General features: G+C 37.7%; 1 protein-coding gene across 1 annotated transcript; it reads right to left on the minus strand.

Moving 5' to 3' along the window:
- Positions 1 to 417: 417 nt before the first annotated feature.
- Eqtn (equatorin) lies at positions 418 to 22,167 on the minus strand. The gene is made up of 7 exons (XM_003478867.3): positions 22,131 to 22,167; positions 13,344 to 13,487; positions 10,187 to 10,273; positions 7,693 to 7,737; positions 6,419 to 6,478; positions 5,178 to 5,331; positions 418 to 951 (listed from the first exon to the last, which is right to left on the minus strand). The coding sequence occupies exons 1-7, from the start codon at positions 22,165 to 22,167 to the stop codon at positions 693 to 695; spliced, it is 786 nt and encodes a 261-aa protein (XP_003478915.2). The 3' UTR covers positions 418 to 692.
- Between the last annotated feature and the right edge of the window lie 2,739 nt (positions 22,168 to 24,906).

A 24,906-nucleotide genomic window follows, 5' to 3' on the forward strand; every position in this document is an offset into this window, starting at 1 on the left:
TTACTTTCACGGCCACCTCCTTTTCCCTTCAATAAAGTTCCTTCCCCTCCCTAATCTTTTCGACGTTACTGCCTTTTGTCCAGCATCCTAAAGAGACAGACGCTTAACTTGAGTGGTAAAGGTGTTAACTTCTAAACAACCCTTCTTTAGAATTATAGTATTCGGAACACCAAATGCTCTTCAGATAATATCACGTCTGATGTTTTCTTTCTTGTTATTCTATCTTGTCACTCAACTAAAACAAAGCATGCAAACAGCTGTGAGGTTTAACTTGGAGAAAATGTCTCTCTAAAAATAACCAGAGGAACCAGCCCAAGGTGTTTGGTCCATTGGGATGTTGCAGAGAATTAAAAGGAAAGACGTGCGCAGGATGCTGAAAGATTTCCTCAGCATGTAAACTTCATGCCATTCCTCTTTTCCCTCCATATTAAAGCAGTTTGCACCCCGAGTTCCCCAAGATACAGCCTTGAGAACACGAGCCCCCTCTCCATCTTCCAAGGTATTTGCCCCTGAATAAATCTGATTCTGTATCAATTTCCTTGTGATGATTATTTGCTTTTAAGTGATGAGAAGCCCAGTCCATACTCCAGAAAATTTAAATGTTTCAGTCATTCCAAAATCATGACATTAATGTCGGTGACAAAAATCATTTCTGACTGACAAGAGGATGTTATGTTTGACATCATCGTTCTCTAATTGATGGCATCATTTGCTTCCTCATTGACAGGAAACTCTGACTCAATAAGTGGACGCATGTCCCCTGGGCTTATCATGGTGGCAGACATTCTTGTCCTTGGTTTTCTCAGATCTGGAGGGGCGGCAGTGTTCCAATATAGGCTGCTGTCTGCACTGTTGGAAAAAGATGTGTCTGATACACCCTCTGACGGGTGGAAGTAGGAAAGGACGGCCAGCTCTGGGTCAATGGAGTACTGACTCGGACGCGGTTTGGAACTGAAAAAGAAAACATTGATTAAGACTCATTTATCATTTGAGTGTATTTGTAGCTCAGCTTAGAAGGATCTTCACAAAATTAAAATAGAAATGAATTTTGTCAATTTTATTACTTGATAACACTACATACATGATGCAGAATTTTTCAAATTATAATTTTATTGTCGTAAGGGTTAGGGAGACTGTAATTTATTATTATTATTATTTTTTTTTTGGTACCGGGGATCGAACTCACAACTGTGCTACTTGCAAGTCAGGAGCTTATGCCGCTGAGCTAAATCCCCAGCCCAAGACTATAATTTAGAAACCAATTTACTAAAACAGTAAAGATTGCTTTAATAAAAGTTTAATAGAAAATAGGGAAAACAAAGTATAATCAAGAGGAAATAAATACCTAGATTTAGAGTTTCAAAGAATTGGAGAAATATACCACTCCTGAAAAACACCACAGTCAAAAAAATGTTAATTAACCATGATTGTGAACATTAGGCAATTGTTGGAATTTTTGAAAGTAATTTCTAACACTGTGTGAAGAAATTTTAAATAATTCTCTCACTCAGGTTTGATTTGAACTTAATATTTTATTTTTTTTAAAGGATCAAATGGATAGGCCTCAAGGTATAAATATGACAGACAGATTTGCTGTTTTTTGAAGATCTCAGGCAAGGCTTGCTTGAATGGAAAAGTGTTAGACTCTAATCACATATTGTATTCAGAAGTGAAGAAATAGCTCTTCTGTTCCGAGGCTATCAACAAGCATTATCTAGAACATCTATGTACTTTCCAATTTGCTATGATTAGTTCTATCTGCAGATGACTTGAAATTACTGAGGAAAAGTTCAAGAAGAATGAATATTTACTGAGAGATGGCCCCATGCTCCTTCTCAGGAGAAATGGAGTGAAAATGAATATATTAAATTATGTAGGAGTCAAGGTTCCTAACAGTTTACTAACTCGGGAGAGAGGAGCATCACTTACACATTAGTTATAAAGATTGCAGACGGGTTGCCATATAGAAAGGCAAAAACAGACCGGTTAAAAATCTATTGCAAGGAGAACAAGGCGGACAGACAACAGCAACTACCGAAGGCTCTCTGAAAGGCTCGGCTCAGAGGTCAGGAATGATGCGGCCTAAGGAGACACGAACCAGTAGAGATATGCTCTGCTGACTCAGGAACGAACTGGGCTGAGAGAAACCAACTTAGAATACAGTCCTGGCGCTAAAATAGGAACAGAAAAGACTCGGTGTAGAGGCTCGACCCCGCGCCATTGGAAACCGCGATTTGGGTTTCCCGCCGCCCGGCGGCTGGCTGCCTCCACAGCGGCTCGGCAAGGAGAGACGCGCCGAGCTCTGGGAACAGGAGTCTGCGAACGGAGTCGAAAACAGGACGGACAAGGAGGCGTACACGAAAACTGACTGGTGGCGAGGTGAGCGAGAAACTGACCCCCTACCACAGTTTGACTCCAGCGGAGGATTTTTTGGGCTCGGGCAGTCCTGTAAGAGCAGGGCGCGGTGGCAACTCCAGCCACACATTCCCCTCTCGGACGGGATTGGTGAAAAGTGCCTGGCCTGAGTGACGCTGCTGGCGGACTCCCTAGGCTGGCCTAACCCAGATCCCAGAGCCTGACGGTGGCCCAGAGGAGCGGCTGACTCCCGAGTAGACTGCCTCCTCCGCAACTCCCTGGTGTGCAGCGGTGGGCGGGAACAACTAGCGAGCGCAATTTGATCAGGCTGTGGCTGACAGGCAGGGAAGCCGGGCCTCCTATGTAAGCTTGCATTTTATAAGGAACAGAAAATATGGGGAAGGGAAGCAACAAAAAAGGCTCCTCGGCCCCCAATCCTGAGAAACAGGCAATAGTGGACACCGCACCAATATACATTAAGCGCCATATAGAGAGCCTCATAGACCAATTCAGGAATGAAGTTATCAATGACCTGAAGCTAGAAGTATGCAGAATAGTTAGAGAAATGCTAAGCACCACCCAGGAAAAAACAGATGGTGGAATGGAAGAACAGAAAAAGAGGGGAGAATTGCTTGATGGAGAAAACAGAGAAAGCATTGAGTATGTGAAGCAGGTTCAAAGGGACTATCAAGAAATTAAGAAGTCCATCCAAGACTGGCATAACAGCTTGAAAGAAACTAAGGACAGACTATCTGAACTGGAGGGCAGACTTGAAATATGGGAGAATGAAATGGAAAACTTCTTAAAAATAACAAAGAAACAAACAGCAATAATACAAAGACAAGAAGATGATAAGAGGAGCCATAACTTAAGGATTAAGAACATAAAAGAAGAAGTAGGGACACAAACAAGTGAACTACAAAAGCTGCTCACAGAAATAATCCAGGAGAATTTTCCTAATTTAGCAAAAGGTAAAGATACTCAGATGTATGAGGCATACAGGACCCCAGCTACCTACAAACCTAACAGAGAAACACCCAGGCATATAATAATAAAAATTCCAGAAATTCAATACAAGAACAGAATATTAAAAGCTGTAAGAGACAAGAAACAGATCACTTACAAGGGAACACCCATCAGAATTACAGCAGATTTCTCTTCACAAACCATCAAATCACGAAGAGCATGGGGGGAAATAATTCAAGCTTTGAAAGATAATAATCTCCAGCCAAGATTGAGATATCCTGCACAACTGTCCCTGGAAATTGATGGAAAAACGAGGTGCTTCCAGGATAAAGAGGAACTGGGGGAATTTGCAACCACCAATTCAACCCTACAGAAAGTATTGCAGGATATTCTAAAAAAAGAAAAATACAAAGAACCCAGAAATAGGGGCGGGGAGGCCACAATGAATGGAGCAGAGAACAAAATGAAGAAGACAAACTGACAGCTACTGACAGAAAAAGAGCTCAACAGAAATGAGACAGAGAAGATTGGATGATAGGAACAGCTATTTTGGAGAAAATGACATCTTAATAGGTAATGCTGATTTAGTACTATCTTGTTTTGAAGTCTCATCTAGCTTTTGTTCTTCTGTCTCCAATGGTCTAAACAGGTTGTATCTTATTGGATTTTGTTATGTACGATAGTATAAGCAAAAACCTTTTAAAGACAAGGAGATTATACAGAGACCATTGTTCATTTTCTGTTAGTCGATTCTAAATACTCTATAATGCTGTCATTCTCTTAAATGGTTTTACATTGTTTTGATATACTTAATGCTACAGTATATGAAGTTGTACTCAAGGACTTCAGGGAGGGAGTCAATATGGTAACTATTTTTGGGTCGGAAATATCTGGTGGTGAAACACTATTCTGCTTAAATGGTTATGTTTTGATCTGCCCTGTTTCGCTGTTATGCCCTCTTTTTTCTCAATCTCCACTCCATTATTTACTATTTTATTTTTATCCATTTAATTAAAGGGAAAAATATAGCAGGATATAATATAGTAACCCACTTTGACTTTCTATTATCTCGATTTGAAGCCCTGTATTACTCTCACCATCTTGTTTTTGACTGAGGTTCCTCTATTCTGTTTTGCTGGATAGTATCAGGTTCGAAAGTTTAGGCATCAGCTGAGAAGATAATGAGATTCATTATAACGCCCATTCTCGTTGACTTTTATCTACTTTTGAAGACCTACAATATCTCCAATGTTTTGGTTTTGTCGGTTTTATTCTTTACGGTTTTGTTCAATTGTATTACAACTAATGATATAGGCAATTCTATTAGAAATAGCGGGAGGCATTATGGTAACCATTGTTGATCACCTTGTATTATGTTTTTATATTATCTATTATATCCACGCTTTTGACTTGACCGATTCTGTTCTGTTATGTCACATTTGGTTTTACTCTCTTCCAAAAAAGCAATAAGAACCGTGGGAGCAATGAAACCCAAAATGTGTAATAGTCACTGTACAAAAGAGAGGAAAAGAAAGTGCTCTAAACTATGTAACTGCATGTATATTTAAATGTATAAGATAGAAAATGATATCACAGAGTTTTATTGGATCATTGAACAGAACTGTTTGCAGTATCATTGTTGGAATGTCCACTCTACAAGCTTTAATTTTGTGACTTGAACAATTATTTCTAAGATGGCAATTTGTAATCCATTAACTAGTGATTTCCTACTGCGCATTTTTTTCTTCTGTAAATCTGTATAACTTGTACCCCTTCACTGTTTTTTTTTCTTTCTTTTCTTTTCTCCTTAAATAAAATTAAAAAAAAAAAAAGATTGCAGACGGCGGTAGGCTTACCTCAGCTGCTTCAGTTTATACAGTGTGACAATGCAGAATATCATGAGGGGTATAAAAATGAGCAGGGTCATCAGTGCGATGCCCAGCATTAATTTGAGCTTGAGAGCCTCTAGGTCTGACAGTTTGTCTTCATTTGTAGCATTCACATCAGAGTCTGAGAGGAGAGAGAGAGGCCATGGAAAACAGTGTGCCCTGAGAGTCTCCCTGGGGAATAAGGATTGCAGAGTTGCTGCAGAGAAGCCTCCACCTCCTGCAAGGTCACTGCTCACTCTCCCACACCTAAGGCGAGGCAGAGGAAGAGGCCACCGCAGGGCAAGGGCTCCTATCTCCGTCACCTTCCTGCCAGCCTTGGAGCAGCCTCTGTGGCTCCATGTTACGGGATCAGAGAGGGTTATACATAACCAGTTAAGGGGCAAAAACTGATTTTCGACCTCGGTTATCATATGACAAAATGTTTGCATGTAACAAACTTCTCTTTGACCTTACTAAACACCAGTTTAAGTATCTCTCCTGTGAAGCTGTTTTGATTACTTTTCACAGAAGGAGCTAGTCCTGCAGGAGAGGAAGGTATATGCTGATTTCCTATAGAGCTGCCAGTATGGCTGATCCCATGAGGCTGAAGAGCTACGTTTGACTCTTTTTTAGTGAGAAGTTTAAACCCAATGTGTCGGACATTACAGAAAAAAAAAAAAAGGAACTTGTTTAACTTTCCATAACAAATAATGACATCATGTGCAAAAATACAGGCTGTTTTTAAAAGACTGTGTTGTATACGGTAGCAGTCACCCACAAAATGGTAACTGGGGAAGAACACTGAGGACAAAATGAAAGACAAATGACAGGAAAAAGAGAGCTAGATCTTTTGCAAGAGAGAAGAAGACCAAGAGATGGAGGGGAATAGGAGGAGAGGTGAAAAGGATGCAAAAAATGTATCCTGTACATGTAGCAAAACCTCACAAGGAATGAGATCACCTTACTGTGAAAACATGTACTAATTAAAACACATGTATGGATTCCCCCCATGAACGTAACGTAATCATCACGTACTACAAACCTGCGCTGATAAAAACGTAAAAAGAGAAGAGTGCTCAGGAACTGTGACTCTCCTAAATGTCCCTCTGATATAACGTCAGCCAGCAGGACACCCTCCTCCATACCCTACCCGAACTAAGGAAAATAGTATGACGTTGCAGCCACTAAAATGTATTATGTATCTGTTCATTGAAGGGCTTTGTTCTTACCTGGAATTGGTTGAAATAACTGATCTTTACCACCTGTGCCTGCGATCGTTCCATTTATAGCTGTTGAGACAATAAATTGATATTATGACAATCATCTGATAAAATTGTTATATATCTATAAATATGGGTGTATAATATGTTCAGTTTGTTCTCATTGTGCATGCTGGCTATGTCCAAGATGGTAATGAGCGCTATTACTTAAGGCTGAGCCAAACTCGTGTAGCACATGGATTTTCTCCATATGGCACATTACAGGCTTCTTGCATCCAGGAGGATTAACCAGCAATTTAATTAGATACTTGGGACAAACATAGTAAGATATGCTAGGCATTTTGGATTTGCTATTGTCATGTTCTGAAGTCCTTTACTGCATTCATTGTTTTGTTTTGACTGGTTCTATTCTGTTTGTTTTGTTTGATTTTTACTATGTTTGAAGGTATCTGCAGCTATTTTGAAGACAACAAGAGGCATTATGGTAAACTGTTGATTTCGTATTGTTTTGAAGTCCTGTATTACTTACACTGTTTTGTTTTGATTGGCTTTATCCTATTTTATTTTGCTTGGCTTTATTCTCTTTAAAATAAAAAAAATATGATAGTTGGGGACCAGATCAAGGTTTGCCTGTATGTATCACACACAAAAATTTTTGAATCTCTTTGAATCTTTGTGCTCACAAATGACCTTGCTGTAAGTACTGATTTTTAGGTGACCAAAATCTTAGTGATTAGGTGGTGGACAATACAAATAGAGTATATGCAAACAATGAAGATGACTGAATATGGTATATGAATATGGTCACATTTATTATACATATAGAAAGATATATATGATCCATGGAGTACATTCATATGTAAACACCTAAGTATATCTTTATATACACATGTACAGATTGATGTGTACTTTATATTATATATTCATTTACATTATATGCATTTACGTTATATACATTACTTTTTACAGGCATTTTTATATATAATTTGAATTTATAATCGTTCTTGCATTTTTACACTCACAACACAAAATGGGACTTTAGGCAAGGATTGTCTTATTTAAAGCTTTTAATCATAAACTGACTAGATTTTAGGTGAATAAAACTTTTTGTGAAGGAAAATAAAAAACTGTGATTTCAATGCCTCTCAGGTGTTTGCTATTACACGTGGCAGCCAAACCTTCACTTATTGACTCTTAGTACTAAGAGTATTAAGACGACCTTGGCTTTCTTACATAAGATTTTAGAAAACCAAAAATTTCCCGTTATTTAACTGTTTATTTACCTTTAGCTAGCATTGTCCAAAATGCAGGCACATTTGGGGTTGTTACTGTTTTAAAAAAAAAGAAAAGAAAATCAGCACTACACTGTCTTCAAAAAGACTGCTTCACTCAAACCATTCAGGAAGCCATTTGGGTTGTCAGGGCTTCACAGCTGTTTTATAAGCAACAATATTTTTGGCAAGAAAGTAAATCTCTGATTCCCAGAAGCTCTCCATGGAGTAATCTTGGGAAGTATTAATTATTGCATCTAATTAGAAATACATATACCCCTTAAACAAGTAGAAATTTTTACATAATTATCAAAATAAATTAGATTTATAATATATTTACTCTAGTTACATATATGGAAATACAAGTCATTTATATGAACAGTTATTTAATATTTTTATCTTATATGTATATAAAAGTATGACAATTTATAAATATAATTTTATATAATTATAATACATTTATGAAAATAAATTTAAACTTCTAAAAGCCCAGTTAGGTACCCTTGTCATGTACACCTAAAAATTTGGTCTCAGACATTTGCCACTTACAAGGGGTTAGAGTTACTTTAAAATATAGCAATATAAACACTTTAAGTATACTATTTCTTTATGCAATGCTCAGGGTAGTGACTTTTACATTTTCAAGTCATATAATTATGTGGCTAAGAATGAAGAATCAAAATAATTTTAATACTTTGCTTACTCTTAAGAACGTTTTCTTCTTCCTCGAATTTTTTTTCAGGTGTTACACTAGGTCTATCTATGAAAAGAGGTAAAGGGTAATTACCATATGCAGTAAATATCTGAAAATAGGCCTATTCTAAAGATAAAAATGGAAGATAAGAGCGAGAAGAAATTAAAAGCAAAGAAGAGACCTCTTCCTGAAATAACAACCAATGGGAAGGAAGAAGGCAGTGAAGAGGAACATTTCTGATGCCTTGAGTGAGATTAAAGTTCCTAACCTGCGACAGACAGGAAAAGCAGGGATCACGAGACCACAAGCTTCCTGCAGAGCAGAGGGAGAGCAGTCAGCTGGGGTGATGGAATTCCAGCTTCCTTGCACAGGCCTTGAAATGAGCTTTGCATTACTAAGTGGCATGGCTCTTAGGGTAAAGTCTGTCAACTGGGAAAGTGTTTTGAATGGGAAGATTTTGGACCTCAGTCTAGTGTGTGTCCCTCTGCGGGTGTGCCACTGAAGAGATGTTTGGGGACAATTGTGCCTGGAAAACTACTTTCCCCTGTGTGGTTGGCCACAGTAGTTAACTTCACTGAATACAAGAGTCAGCACAGTGGTTCATGAGCTCATTTCTTCCCACGATGCTGGTCACAAACAATAGGATGAGAACCAAGTCAACTTTCCCATAAGGTCAACACCGAAACTAAATCTTGACCTTGACTTTAAGTTCCATGTGTATACAGATCACTCTATAAAGGGAGTGTTCGGCTGACAGGCAGAAGTGAATTCAGGCACAGCCACAAACCCAGCACAGGAAGCCAGCTGACGGGAAATGGGAAGGGACTCCATTACTGGAGTGGATGATGCTTTATATAGGACCAGAAACAATGATAAATAATCTCTAAACTGTGCTATGCATGTATTATGCTGAAAGAGAGGGACAGAGATAGAGAGAGAGAGAGAGAGAGAGAGAGAGAGAGAGAGAGAGAGAATAGCTGGTTCCCACAGTTTAATCCTTTGCCCTCAAAACTTTAAGAACCATACTTAATCAAGTCACCTTTAGTCAAAATTATCCTAGCAATCTCTATTCCTCAAGGGCTTGTCCTCTATGTTGTCCCTACCATGCACATACACGTTGTCGGGGCCTCTGTTAAGAGGGTAGGAATTTCTCATCCCAGGCTGTTTCTTGACAGCCTCTGGGCCCTGGGGAATCTGAGGGACTCGGCCTGCTCTGGAGCTCTGGCTTTCACTCTCTTGTCCCAGATAACTCAAGGTGCTATTCACTGTGTCTAGCAAGATCTCCACAAAAGATTATTTAATTAATGTCTTCCCTGGAAATATCATTGTCTAATGTTTGGAATTGTTCAAAGTATTCCATATGGCCATGTAGCTTTATTGATAATTAGGCATGTAATGAGTTTGGCTTATTCCAACGTTAAAAAGAAACTAGAAATAGTCTCTCATCCTTGTTTGAAGCTGGTGAGGGTAAAAAACAGGAGCAAAATGTAAATTTAAGAGATCTATAATTTCCTAGATACTTAAAAATTGTCCATGCAAACCAAATACATGAGATGCAGAAACGCAAGACCTCGCTGCCTTTGAGTTATCAGTGCCGTGGAACACAGCCTGGAGGATGTGGTGTGACGAACTGTGAGCAAAACCTAGAGGACCACCCAGAACTAAGGCAGGCCCTAGAGTCACAGGATGGACCTGGAAAATGTTTAGATTTATTTAAGAGCTAAGGCTTCTTTCCTCCACAGCCTCTCTGGTGCTGCTCTCAAGTCTTGCTTTAAGGGCTTTCACTTATGCAATGATGCCATCAATACTCACAGGTCTTCAGGGCAAAATTGAGATTTGTTGTTGCTTTTACGGATATTTCAGACACAGTGCCATTTGGATTTTTTGTGGTGAACACATCTGAAAAAAAAATCAAAAGTCTTGAATACCTAGTAAAATCTGTTGTCCTACCTATTAAAATCACTTTTTGTTCATAGAATTTTTAAAAAGTGTACTGAATGACCTTCCCCACAAATTATAAAAATGCTTGATTCATTTGTCATACTTAAAATAAGAAATTAAGGGCAAGGGTTACATTGAAAATTCCTAAGAAGAAAATCAAAATAATGTTTTTAAGCTCAATGATTAAGAAACAATTTCTGAGGGAATTCACAAAAAATGTGCAAGTCATAACCAATGCCAAAGTAGATTAGAAGATGTACAATATTATCACCAATTGACTGGCATCACCAAAACATTAAGTAAGAAGTCTTTATCTGAACCTTCTGATTAAGAACTGTATAGTTCAATAATAAGGTTTGCCATATAGGCTCACAGCAGCAATTACCCATAAAGAACCCTGCTCTTAGGAGTCATCTGCGGGTTCAGCTGTAATTCAAAAGCTGGTGAACACGTTCATCCACCCCAGGGGTCAAGGTAAGTTGGGTCAAGATGGTAGACTGAAACTCATATGCATCCATTTATTACCTCCAAATTCTCATGGAATGACACAAAATTTTATATGCACATCAATATGTGAAGATGGATACATTTAATATTTACATATGCCCTCATTTCCCTCAGCAACACATAAGAAAAAGTTGGTGTCATTCATATTTAGACATTTTCGTGAAATTTCAAAGGTAAATCTTTGGAAAAATGGAAATAAACCACAACGTTAACATTGTGAGTTAAGAACGTATAAAAATTAAAACACTGGTATTTTTGTAGAAAAAGATCAGAAAAAGGATAATAAAAAGTACAATCGACTCAGTTTCATATAAAAATTTTAGATTATATTAAATGTGGATGTCACATAAATCAGTTTTAGTTATACTGGCTCGAAAAACATATGTTATTATTTTATGCCATATAAAAACAAAATTTAAGACATGAGTTAAAGATAAATAGGGAATTCTTATAAAAGGTAATAAAATCAATTAGTATCTTGGATTGGAAAAGTCCTATTTAAGCAAGACATGAAATGCAGAATACAAAATAATCAATGGAATTGATTTCCAAGAACAAGAAATTTTATTCATGACTAAAGTTTTGTAAGCAGGTTTAAATGTAAGCAATAGGGTAAGAGAAAGTTCTTAATACACCATGGAAAAAATTAATAAACTGTATATAAAAACAGGGCAACATTATGAGCAGATAATTTGCAGACCAGAAATAAAAGTACCCAACAAGTAATGAGGAAAATACTCTACTTCAACAGTATTACAGTGCAAGTAACAATATATTTCTCACTTATAACACAAAATATCCTGCATATTCATTACAGATGAGCTTGTGGATCATTTTTCTAGGATATAAATTGGTAAATAATTTTGGGAGGGTACTTTGGTGGCTATCCACCAATATCAGATTTACCTTGTCTTCAACAATGTCAGTGGTTGATGTATAGCCTCAGATACACCCAAGTGTATGTAAGAAAGAAATGTATAGGGAAGAAATGTAAGTTATCTAAGTGTTCTCTAACAACATAATGAACTATTGTCATTTTATGGAACAGTATGTATTCATTAAAATAATGAGATAAGCCAGGCATGGTGACATACAGCTGTAAGTTCAACACTTCTGGAGGCTGAGGCAGGAGGACTTCAAGTTTGAACCCAGCTAGGACTTAGACACTGCCAATAAATAAATAAATAGAAAAAAAAGGAAAGAGAAAGAAGAGAAAATCTAGAGATGTAGTTCATTGCAAAGGCCCAGTACTTAAAACATAAAAAGTAAAAAAAAAATAGATATGAAAAACATTCCAGAGTTATTGAATGAGAAAAACAAGTCCATAGTATGATTCCTTTTATGTGAGTGTATTAAGTATAAAACTTAAAAGAGGGTTATTCACTCATCAAGAAAGCAATAGACGGATGTTATGCATTACAGCTTCCAAGCATCTGTATGTGTATGCAAATCTCTATTGTTTTCTATTTTTAACCATTAATAAAGATTCTAGCATAATTAAATGTCTTAATTTTTAAGCAGAGATTCGCATCAACTTTTCACTTTTTAGAATGGTATTCCTAGTAAGGACATCGAAAAGAAGTCCATATGAGAAATGGCAGATTATAAAATGAATTTTTAATAAATCTTACAAACATACAGCAGCCATACCGTTACAGGTTGAACTGTGTCCTCCACCCAGAGGAGCTTGTGTGGAGGTCCTACCTCCTGGTACATCAGATGTGACCTTATTTGGAAGCAGGGTGGTTGAAGTAGTAATCAAGATTAATTCAGGCTGGGGTAGGTGGGATCCTAATGGATGTGACTGACATCCTCCCAGGAAGAGAGACCCGCAGACAGGGCCACACAGGGAGAAACCAGGTGAGGAGACAGGCAGAGACCAAATGAGGCTGCTACACCCCAGGGAACGCGGGGCTCCCAGATGCTGGGAGAGGCCAGGAGGCCCTCACTTCTCTGAGGGAGAAGCTTTACTTGGTCAGGTAAAACTCTGATTTTGGGCTTCGGGTCTGCAGAACTGTGGGAGAATGGATTTCTGTTGTTTTGAGCCCCCTAGTACTCACTGTGTACTTGGTTCAGCAGCCCCAGGAAAAGAATTTTCACCTTCAGATACATACTTGTTAACTCACTGAATTAAGTTGATTTTATTGTGAATAAGTACTACAAAGTCCTGAGGAACTATGGCGGTTAGAAATGATTACCCAGAGAACTTTGGCTAACTTCATAACATCTCTTCAAAAAAGTTGTAGGGAAAAAAGGGGCTTCTGTTGTGAGCGGCACGTGTCGGGCCGCTGTTTGCTGTGTGCTGAATGCCATCAAGGGATTTCAGAGGCGTCAGGCTTTGGTACTTGGGCAGTTGGTGATCAACTACAAAAACATTGTAGGGAATAAGGATTTCATTGTACACACTGAAGAGTTGTCAACCTATATTAGAACTTAACACGCAGGATAAAACAATCTTGGGAGTTTGGAGAGTTATAACTACAATAATCGGGTTTTATAAATTTTAAGTTTAAATACTAACATTGTTTTATATCTTTATAATAATTGCCAGTTTTCTCATTAGCAGGAGGATTAATCATGTTTTCTTCTTCAGGTATGGCAGGGTTATTAGTCATATCTTCTTCCTCTTGAATGTCTTCATCTGAAGATATCACATCAGGTGGGTCTAAAAAAGTGTGACACAGCAAAGATAAAATATGTTGATGTGTTTCTTTCTTTCTTTTTCCCCAGTATTTTTCATGAACAATTTGAGTAGGTTTCAAATCTAAATTATTTAATATGCCCAACAAAAAACCACCACTGTGTACAAAACTGCCACCAGGCAGTTTTCTGTATTGAGAGTTATCCTTCCTACCTCCTGTTTTCTATGAAATTTTAAAATTTTACTCACCTTCCGTACCAGGCTTAGAATTGCTATCCCCTGAGGTAGAAACCCCAGATAAAAATACAAACAATATCACAATCATTTAGAAATTAATGTGGGTTATCCAGTAATCTACTCTTTCTCCTCAGAGCTTTTCTTCCTGTGGCACGGCAGGAAGTTATCCCAAGACTAAGGAGGACATTATGACATCGCTCTTCCTGGAAACTAGAATGCTGGTGGGGGGATTCCCAGAGCTTTGTGATGCTATTTTGGGAGTGTGTCACCTTTAATACTATGATGAACATTGTGAAAATGATCATCAAAACTCCCAAAACTGCCAAACAGATTCTATGCAACCCCAATCAAAATACCACTAACCTACCTTACAGATCTAGAGAAAACACTCCTAAAATTCATTTGGAACCAGAAGAGAACTAGAATAGCAAAGGCAGTTCTGGGCAACAAAAGCAAGGCAGGAGTCATCACAACCCTTGATTTGAAATTATACTACAAAGCTTCATTGATAAAATCAGTGTGGTACTGGCAAAGAAATAGACCCAAGGATCAATGCAACAGACTAGAAGATGTAAACACAACTACAAAGGCACCGTGCCACCTTATATTTGACAAAGGGGCTAAACAGGCTCACTGGAAGAAGGATAGCCTCTTTAATAAATGGTGTTGGAAAAATTAGCTTTCCACATGCCAATAACTGAAACTAGACCCATGTCTATCACCATGCATCAAACAAAGCCAAAAATGGATCAAAGATCTAAATATCGATAGAAACACTAAATCTAGTGGAAGACAAGGTAGATAGAAATCTTAAAGACTTGGAGTAGGCAAAGAGTTCATAAACAAAACGCAAACCACAGAGGAAAGAATATTAGTCAGTAGCCCCTCAGAACACATAATATCTTTATATCCAGAATAACATATCTTTATATCCAGAACATATAAAGAACTGAAAAACATCAAGTCCCCCAAATTAAAAGACCCACTTCAAAAATGGGCATCTGTGATGAACATGCATTTCTCAGATGAAGGTATACAAACGGCAAATAAATACATAAAGAAATGTTCCCCTTTACTGGTCATTCGAAAAATGCAAATTAAAACATTGAGATTTCATCTCACTTTAGAAAGAATGGCTGCCATTAAGGAATCACCTGATGAGGAACTCTTGAAGATCATTATGTAAAATAACAACCCTAGTTATGCTCCTATCACCTTGTTTTGAAGGCCTACATCATCACTGTTTTGGGCTCTTTGCTACTGTTATTTAGTTGTCTTTTTTGTTTCATGTTTTTCTAGCAATCTTGTTTTGTTTTTCCCTCTAACACAGAAAGGATAGGTATACATGTAGAGGCTTACACATGTGTAGAACTTCTCCTAAACAGTTTAAGAGAATCTATTATATTATGCATGATGAAATGAACAGCTACCTTGAAGAAAAAGAGACAGTAATGTATCCATTTCTGATTTCCTATCATCATGCTGTGAAAACCAGTAATGCTTTTATTCTTTGTCCATAGAGGTTTTAGTCTGTTTTGTATTGTTTAATTTCAATATACATGAAGGTATGGACAGCTATTTTGAAGAGAAAAAGAGATTATGACAGCCATTGTTGATTTTCCTTTTGTCTGGTTTTTAAGGCCTATAATGTCTTCATTACTGTGTTCTGATCAGTTTAATACTGTTTTGTTTTGTTTTGTATGAATTCATTGTGAAGATATAGACAACTATTTAGAAGAAAACAAGAGACATTATGGTAGCCACTGTAGATCTCCTGTTGTCTTGCTTTGAAATCTGTGTCACTTACATTGTTTTATTCTGACCTGCTTTGTTCTATTTTGTTCTGTTTAGTTTTATTTTCTTTAAAAAAAAAAAAGAAAAGAAATCAACTGATAACAAATGTTGGTGAGGCTGAGGAGGAAAAGGAACACTTCTCCACTGTTGTGGGAGTGTAAATTGGTGCAGCCACTGTGGAAATTAGTATGGAGGTTCCTCAAAAAAACTAGGATTGGAAGTCCTATTCAATCCAGCTATTCCCCTTCTGGGTATTCCCCCCAAAATTGAAAATGTTATGTAACAGCAATATATGTGCACCCATGTTTATAGCAGTGCAATTTGTAATAGCTAAGTCTTGGAAACAACCAAAATGCCCATCAGCTGCAGAGTGGATGAAAAAGATGTGGTATTTTTATACAATGAAATATTACTCAGCTATAAAAAGGATGACCTTGAGGCTTTTATAGGTAAACGGAGGCACTGGAGACTATCTTCATAAGTGAAATAAATTAGACCCATGTTTGTAAATATTGTATTTTCTTTCTAATGTAATATTAATAATAAAAAATTGAAAAATAATAAGATCCAAAATACACAGTAAATATTGTAGTAAAGAAAAGGAAAGAAAGTGCTCAAAAGGAAAGAACAACTTATAGGTATCTACATATAACTGTATGTATGTTTAAATGTGCAGGATAGATAACCATACTGCTAATTCTCTGTTAGTTCATGAAAAAGAATAGTTTGTGTTGTCATTGTTTAATTGTTCATTTTTTATGCTTAGATTTTATAACGTAAACAACTACTTTTAAGATAACAATATGTAACATATTAACTAATGTTGATTTCTTACTGTTACTTTTTTGAAATTCTGTGTTATTTTACCTTTTTTCTGTTTTGATTTTTAAAAATTAAAAAAATACTATGATGGTATTCATATTTTTAAAAAAAGAAAGAAAAACTGTCATAAGATTTTCTGTGAAAGTTAAGGGATAGTTTCCATGAAAGAATATTAGTTATGAGTTTATGGATTTCAAACAATCATTCTTATTGTTAATAACAAAATGAAAATGGGCCTTTTGGTTTGAAAAATTTATAAAATTACATTGTCTTTTGCCTACTGCAATCACAGTATCTGTTTGAAGACAAGATTGAGTCCAAATTTATTCTGCAAATTCTGATTCATATTGACTACTAAATTCTAAAGAAAAGGTTGGGTTGTTTTTGTCTTTTTGAGACAGGTTCTCACTACACAATTCAGACTGGCTTTAGGTTCACTTTGTAGCCCAGGCTGGCCTCAAGCTCACAATGATCCTCCTGCCTCAGACTCCTTCCTGAGCACTGGGGTTACAGGCATGCACCAGGTTTTAGAAAAAAGTTTTAAAAATTCATCCCTTTGGTTTTCAAGGCCTAAGTTCTTCATAAATCATTAAGTATTTGTTTTGATTAGTACATTTTCAATCAACAAAACCCAACCTTTACTTCATATAATGATTGAAAAATGACCTAGCATTGGTCTGAGGTAGAGATAATATTAGAGATACTGTTAGTCCTTTCTTATCCATACAATTTGAGTAGTAAACAATAAAGACACAAAACTAAGTGGGCAGTACTTCTCTTTACATATTGTTTATTGGCACAGTACGTGTTAGGCATATCCAGTGATCTCATGCATCATAGCGCTTTATCTGGCATGATATATTTTGATTCTTTTCTTTTTCCTTTTCCCTTGCCCACTGTTCAATCCTTCTTCCTCTCCTATTTACAAAAGCTTTGTTTCCATTTTTTCTTCTTTTCTTAATTTTTTCTTTTCCTTTCTTTTCTTTCCTCCTCTTCCCTCTCTAGTTTCCCTTCTTATTTGAACATTTTCTTCCTATTTCACACACAATTATGCATTTTGGTCCTTATTTACTTTTTTGGTTTTTCACACCAGAGAAACAATACTTATACAAGTGTGTCTGAGTATCATCTCAAGGTCTATCCATTTATCTATAAATGTCTCAAGTTTGTCCTTCTTTATGGCTGAGTAGTGCTCCGTTATATAAAAAACCACATCCTTATCCATTCATTGGTTGGTGGGCAATTGGGCTGCTTCCAAAATTTAGGTACTATACACTGGGCTGCTATAAACATGGGTATGCATATATTGCTGTGGCATGATGCTTTTAATTTTATGGGAAGATGCCAAGAAGGGCAATAGCTGGGTCAAATGGATCCTCTACTTCATTGTTTTGAGGAATCTCCATGTTGATTTCCCCACAGTGGTTGCACCAGACCATACACCCAGCAGTGGACAAGGGTTTCCTTTTCCCCACAACTCCCCAGCATTTGTTATTGGTTGATTTCTTGACGATAGCTATTTCTTCTCAAGTGAAATGGAAGCACAATGTTTTAATTTGCATATCTCCTATGATGAATGGTGTTGAACATTTAAAAATTTTTTATTTAAAAGAGAATAAAACAAAAGAGAACAGAACAAAGCAAATCAGAACAGAACAATGCAAGCAACACAAGACTTCACAACAAGACAACTGGACATCAACAGTGGCTACCATAATGTCTCTTTTCTTCAAAATAGTTGAGCACACTTTCACATACATTAATATCAAACATAACAATATAGTATAAAACCATTCAAAAGAATGAAAGCATTACAGGACTTCAAAACCAAATAACAGGAAATGAACAATAGTTACTAAAATATCTCATTTTCCCCCAAAATTTGTCTATACCATCACACATAATAAAACCAAATAAACCACAAGCTAGAACTAATCAAAACAGAAGAACAAAAGTATGGTAGGACTTCAAAACAAGATGATAGTACATCAGTAATGGCTACTATAATGTCTTGTTTTCTTCAAAATACCTGTTCATACCATCACACATAATAAAATAAAATCAAACAATAAAACCAATCAAACAAATGAATTAAAGCATTATAAGACTTCAAAGCAATATAATAGGAAACCCATGATTACCATAATATATCCCATTATATTCAAAATAGCTGCCCCTACCATCTGACAGCATAAAAATCTAACAAACAAGACAGAACAAGGCCAAACCTAACAAACTTGTGTAAACAATGCAAGAGTTCAAGGTAAGACAATAAGAAATTGGTAGTAGTTTCCACCTTTCCCTCCCAGGTGTCTCCTCCCCTTTGCTCTTACATTAACTATTTTGCTTCTGGATCCCATTAACTCCTTCTGTTTCTTATGTGAGGGTTCATGTGTATGAGTTCAAACCGTTTTGCCCATGAACATGATCTCCAGTTGCATCCATTTACCTACAGGGGCCTTGAGATTATTCTTTTATAACAGGATAGCTTTCCACTGCATGCAAATACCATATGTTTCTTATCCATTCTGTGACTGATGGGCAAGTTACTCTTACTTTTTTTCTAGTCTCCCATCACATGGAACAATTGTTTTCTCTCCTTTGATTTTCAGTCTATGAATTTCCTTTCCAGTTAAATGTGTTTCTTATATACAGCATATCATGGATCTTGTTTCTTGATCCACTCTCTCTCTGTGTTTCTTTTATTGCTGACCTGAGGCTGTCTACATTAATTGTTACAACCAGCGTACATTGTTTTTTCTCTGCCATGCTATCTTCCTGTTGTTGGCCCTCCACTTTTCCCCTTTCATTCAGTTGCCTGTCTTGTTTGGTGATCCTCCTCTGCTACTGTTCCTGGAACCATGGTCAGCTTTATCTCTCTCTAGAGTATCCTTCAGCACTCTCTGTAGGATTGGTTTGGTGGCCATGAATTCCTTCAATTGTTTTTTTATCATGGAAGTATCTTATTTTTCCATCAATTTTGAAAGGTAGTTTTGCTGGGTAGATCAATCTAGATTGGAAATTATTTTCTTTCAGAGTTTGAACCACTTCACTCCAAACTCTTGACTTAATGGTTTGCATTGACAAGTCTGCTGTAATTCTGATTGGTTTTCCTTTATAGGTGATCTGTCTCTATTCTCTAACAGCTTTTAATATTCTATTATTGTGCTGAATTTCTTGATTATTATATGTCTGTGTATAGATTTACTTTGGTTACGACTAGTTGGAGTCCTATATGCCTCACTTATCTGCATGCCAGTTCCATTTTCCATGTTTGGAAAGTTCTTCTTCACTGACACCTATCACTTATAAATTATACTTCTTTGCATCATCTTGCAGCCATTGAGTTATTTCCTGATTCTGTTATTTTTAAGAGATCTTTCCTTTCATGATCACTAGCTGCAATCCTGTCTTCAAGGTTTGAAAATCTATCTTTAGTCTCTTTCAAGTGGTTTTGCCAGCTTTTGATTGAATTTTTTAATTTCCTGGATCTCTCTTTGAATCTGTTTCATGCATTGTAATTCCTTTCTACATTCCTTCAAGGTTTCCATCATTTTCCTATGCTCCTTTTTTTGGTCTATGTCTTCTTTGGATATGCTGAACAATTCTTTCAGTGTGTTTGTGATTTCTTCTTATACCTGAGACATTATTTCTGGTTTGACTGTTTTTACAATCTCATGAAGTTGTTTCGTTACTTCAGTTGCTATCCTTTCAGAGATTTCAGGTGTGTGACTTCCATTTTCTTCCATGACTATATCTTCCAGACTTATTCTGTGTGGGCTAGAGATCTGAGTTTGCATTTTGCTTCTTTGTTTTGACATTCTTCAGGGTTCCTCTCAACAAGCTGGTGGTGGGACCCCAGGCACTTCCCATTGCCCCTAAGCAGTGTGGGGGAATGGGACAGGCACTTGGGCTCCTCTAATTCCAGATTTACAGGGAGGTAGGAGGATGCAGAGTGGCTTCTTCAGACCTAGGCAGCAACATTGGGACTTCACTGATGATCAGGCGTGCATGGAGGTGGGGCTGCCTCTCTCAGCCTGTGTGTTTACACTGGGACTCCCATGATGGTGGCAGCCACACAGGGATGTGTTTATCTGATTCTGCCCCCTGGGTTTGCCTTTGATAAGCTGGAAGCCTAGAGTTGCATCTTGTTTAAGTGTCTTCTGATTTCTTCTTCTCCTCCTCCTCCTGCTCCTCTTGTTCTCCTTCTCCTCCTCCTCCTCTTCCTCCTCCTCCTCCTCCTCCTCTTCTTCTTCTTCTTCTTCTTCTTCTTCTTCTTCTTCTTCTTCTTCTTCTTCTTCTTCTTCTTCTTCTTCTTCTTCTCCTCCTCCTTCTCATTCTCCTGCTCCTCCTCATCTTCCTCCTCTTCCCCTTCTTCCTTCTCCTTCTTTTTTTAGTTTGATGCCTGGGTTGATACTTATAAATTGCCTATGGTGAGTGGTTTTATCGATCATATTTAGGACTCTTAGGTAAAGACTACTTTTCAGAGACAGGTATAACTGCTTTTCAGTTTTGAGTCTGTTACAGGATCCTATCTTTTCAATTTATTGAAGATGAGAAACTGTTGCTTACTTGGCTCAGCCCCTGGCTTGGGCACTAGCCTATAGTATTTTTTATGACTCTTAGGCAATCTCAGGCTTGATATACTAGGAAGAACAACTGATCAGGATGAGTATGTCACCTTGCTAAAGTGGTACAAATAGGCAATAGAAATTGCAGCAAACACAGTCTAGATAAGGACAAACTGTGCTACCTAATTCATTTGTCATCTTTAAGTGCATAAACTAGGTTTGCAAAATCTAAAATGAAATAGAAAATTGTATGGAGTAGAAAAAAGTCCTCAGTTTGGCAATTTTACCTTGGGGGAGAAAATTTAAAAGGGGTTGTGGGGAAAAATAGAGAAATGGAAGAGGAAGGTGTTAGAAGCAAAGCTGGAGGTAAAAGGAAGATTGCCCACACTTTTGGAAACATATTAAGACAGAAAAACACAACAAAACAACAACAACAAAACAAGAACAAAAAACTTGAAACATGTTCATACTCATATAAAAACAAGAACAATCAAGAAAAAATAGAGTGAAACAACAACATTTGTCGGGAGCCACTGAAGCTGGAAACTGACCACACGTGCAGGGCTGAGGCACGGCCGGCCATCCCAAGGACAACAGAACAAACAGCACCTGGGACAAGCCGCATGAGGAAGCTGCTTTAGCCCAGAGAACACAAACAAAAACAAAAGAGAGAAAAAACAAAATAAGAAAAAAAGTCTTCAAGGCATGTCTTTGCTGTCACTGATAGACAATGTGGGTACACTAAGTCCAGAGCTGAGGTGATTAATCCCAGCAAGCCAGCTTTACAGAGGGGTAGTGCATAATCCCTGCAAGCCTGCCCCTTTAGTTCCACTGAAAGAAGTTCAGGCTGGTATCTGGCTGTGAGGCTGGAACCAGATATTTTTAGCCTACAACAGGCTGTGTCTCCTAAAGGCTTGAAGTTGGCTTTTAGTTTGAATTTAGCTCCCTGACCTTCCATGGACTTGAACTTGGCATCCTGACCCTGTCACTGCTAGCCACTAGATGGTGCCGGTCTGCAGTTGTTTAGAGCTCTGAACTCAGACCCTCTCAAGATGGCTACCGGCCAATTACCCTCCCCTGTAGGATATCTGAACCCAGATAATTCAGCAGCTACTGGGGTCTGCTCCGTTCCACCTCGGTGTGTCTCCTTGGAGGCCTCTGGGGTTTCCAGTAGTCACCATGCACCTGTAGGTTTGAACTGCCCTTCCCAACAGTGAGTTTGGGCTCAGAGAGAAAGTGCTACCTGCCACCTCCTTCTTCACTGGAGGGTCTCTCTTCATTCTCACTGAGGGCTTCTTGTTTCATATCCTTCCTGGGTCCTGGGAACCCGTTCCCTCCTTCTCTACCTCATGTTCCAGTGTCTGGTTATCAAATCTTGGAGAGGCTCTTTGTCTGCTGCTCACCACTCTGCCATTTTCCTGGAAGTCCCTTCTTCTCCTCTTGATATTAAAGGATTACATAGCTTTCTCCTCTTATAATTTTTAATTATTGTTGATAATAGCTTCTAAACTTCTCAGGACATTCGTAATGAAAATGACACAAGCAGCAGGACAAAGCAGCATGACTTCAAAATAACAAAAATGTGTTTTCAGCATAGGGAAAGCTCACAAATCAGGTCCCATCTGTGGCTCACCATGGCTGCTGTCCTGAAGAGTGGACTCACTCTCGCCTAACTGCTTAAGAGGACTAGAGATGAAATAGAAGATTTGAGAACTAGCAAAGACAGGCAGGCAAGCAAGGTCCAGGATCCAGATTTAGTCAACAGAAGGGAAGTAAGTTGTCGCATGCATAGTGCTATTTTACTTCTAGAACATGTTAACTCAGTCTCCTGAGAGGTGCGAATGAATGGGAAAAGTGGCTTGTGGCCTTTGGAATCCTTTTCTTTGTCATCTCTAACAGGTGCCACAGAAAAAAGAGAGAAACTTGAAGTGTGTATGCCCTGAGTTGCTACAAACTGCTGCACAGCTTTGAATGAGGCAGCTCGGCCACTAAGCAGGAGATGAACCTTTCAGGGTGAGATGGCGACATCTGGTGGTATCACTGTGTGTAGCTCGTGCTACTGAGCAGACAGAGCCTGCTACAGAAAACACGTTCACACCCTGTGTCTCCAAATGTAAGCAACAGTGTGGGAGAAAGCTCTTCATACTTACAGCATAGAGAGGGCGTGGCACAATGTGGATGCTCCATAAAAAAGTGAAATTCACACCTCATTTAGTTTACAAACCGTTGTTTTGTTTTGGTTTGGTTTTTAGTTTTGGGGGTTGAACTCATGACCTCACGCTTGTCAGGCAGGTGCTTGTGCTGCTGAGCTAAACCTCTGGCCCCTGTTTAGAGAACATAAGAACTAAAAGTGAACTTTTATGAGAATTGATAGTATTATGTGTGATGTTCTGAACAGCTACTTTAAAGAAAAAGAGAGTATGGTAGCCATTGCTGATTTCCTATCATCATGCTGTGAAATCCAGTAATGCTTTCATTCTTTGTTCAGAGTGGTTTAGTCTGTTTGATATTATTTAATTTCAATATATATGAAGGTATGGACAGCTATTTTGAAGAGAACAAGAGACATTATGATAGCCATTGTTGGTTTTTCTATTGTCTGGTTTTGAAGGCCTGTAATGCTTTCATTCTTCTATTTTGATCAGTTTTATACTATTTTGTTTTGTTTGAATTCACTGTATGTGAAGTTATAGATAACTATTTTGAAGAAAATAAGAGACATTATGATAGCCACTGTTGATCTCCTGTTGTCTTGCTCCTGTGTCACTTGTATTGTTTTCTTCTGATCTGCTTTATTCTATCTTGTTTTACCCTCTTTAAAATAAAAAATAAAAGTGAACTTAGTATTTTCCAACATATCTTTTGATCTGCTGAGTCCTTCTCTAGTGCTGAGACAGTTTTGTCTTTGATATGACAAACACTCCCAACAAGTAATTGAATTGGTAGAATGCAGATACTATATATTTTTTAAAACACTAGGTCTAATGAAACTACTTAAATTTGTTTAAAAGTTGGTTCTAATTTTCATGTGTTCCACAATGAGTCTTCTTTCTACCTATGAAATTAGGAATTTAATCATACCCACCCCCCTAATCCTCATGCAAAAGTCCTAATGCACAGGATTTCCACATGTGACCATGTTTAAAAGTGGTTGTGGCACATGTGTTGAAGATGAGGGCATCCTGAAGGACAGGGCTCTAGCTCAGTGTCACAGGTTCCTTTATCAGAGGGTTTGTTGGACACTGAAACGCAGAGCATGCGAATGTCACATAAAGATGAAGGCAGAGACCAGATGATGGTGCAGATGCCAAGGGGTGCCAGTGATTTCCAGTGCCCACTGGAGAGCAATGGTCCTGGAACAGATCCCTCGGCACAAACTTCAGAAGAAACCAATTTTGTAGCTACCTAATCTAGGACTCAGCTCTCCAAACCTATGAGGTGACACATGTGTGTTTTCTAAGCCATGTGCTTGGTGTTGTTGGGAAGAGACTGTACAAACTAACATTGAATATGTCCTTTCTAGAAGTTACTATTGTGGGCTCTAATTGGCCCTTCCACATATGCACATTGTCTAATATTCAGATGGCAGAAACATATTTTTTAAAAAAAGTATGTGTTTATTTTCTTTCTATTAAACCTTGTTTTAAGACTGTAAAAACTCTTAAGGATTCTTTTCTCATACTAAGTATATATTAAATATATTTTCTAATCTATGCCTTAGTTTTATTTTTCACATGATTTCATATTCCTTGAGGACACCTTCGTCATAAACCCATCTTCCCTTTCTGTACCTTCTCCCACCAAATTTGTGGCATGAAGGGATAAATTTAGGTCTTAGATCCACTTACTTCTTACCTGTGTGATCACAGGGAAATTATCTATTCTCTAACCTTGAATCTGCTCATCTACATAATAAGAAAATTAAATTGTATTGCAAGAAGAAATTTAAGAGTCATTTGTTGGGCTGAATTTGTATGCTGAATTTACTTCATACATTTTCTCTCTATATAGCTTGTCAT

The sequence above is a fragment of the Cavia porcellus genome, unplaced genomic scaffold (genome assembly GCF_034190915.1).
Source record: "Cavia porcellus strain 051 isolate PalLab524CR breed Dunkin Hartley unplaced genomic scaffold, mCavPor4.1 scaffold_1, whole genome shotgun sequence".
In the NCBI taxonomy this organism is placed as follows: Eukaryota; Metazoa; Chordata; class Mammalia; order Rodentia; family Caviidae; genus Cavia; species Cavia porcellus.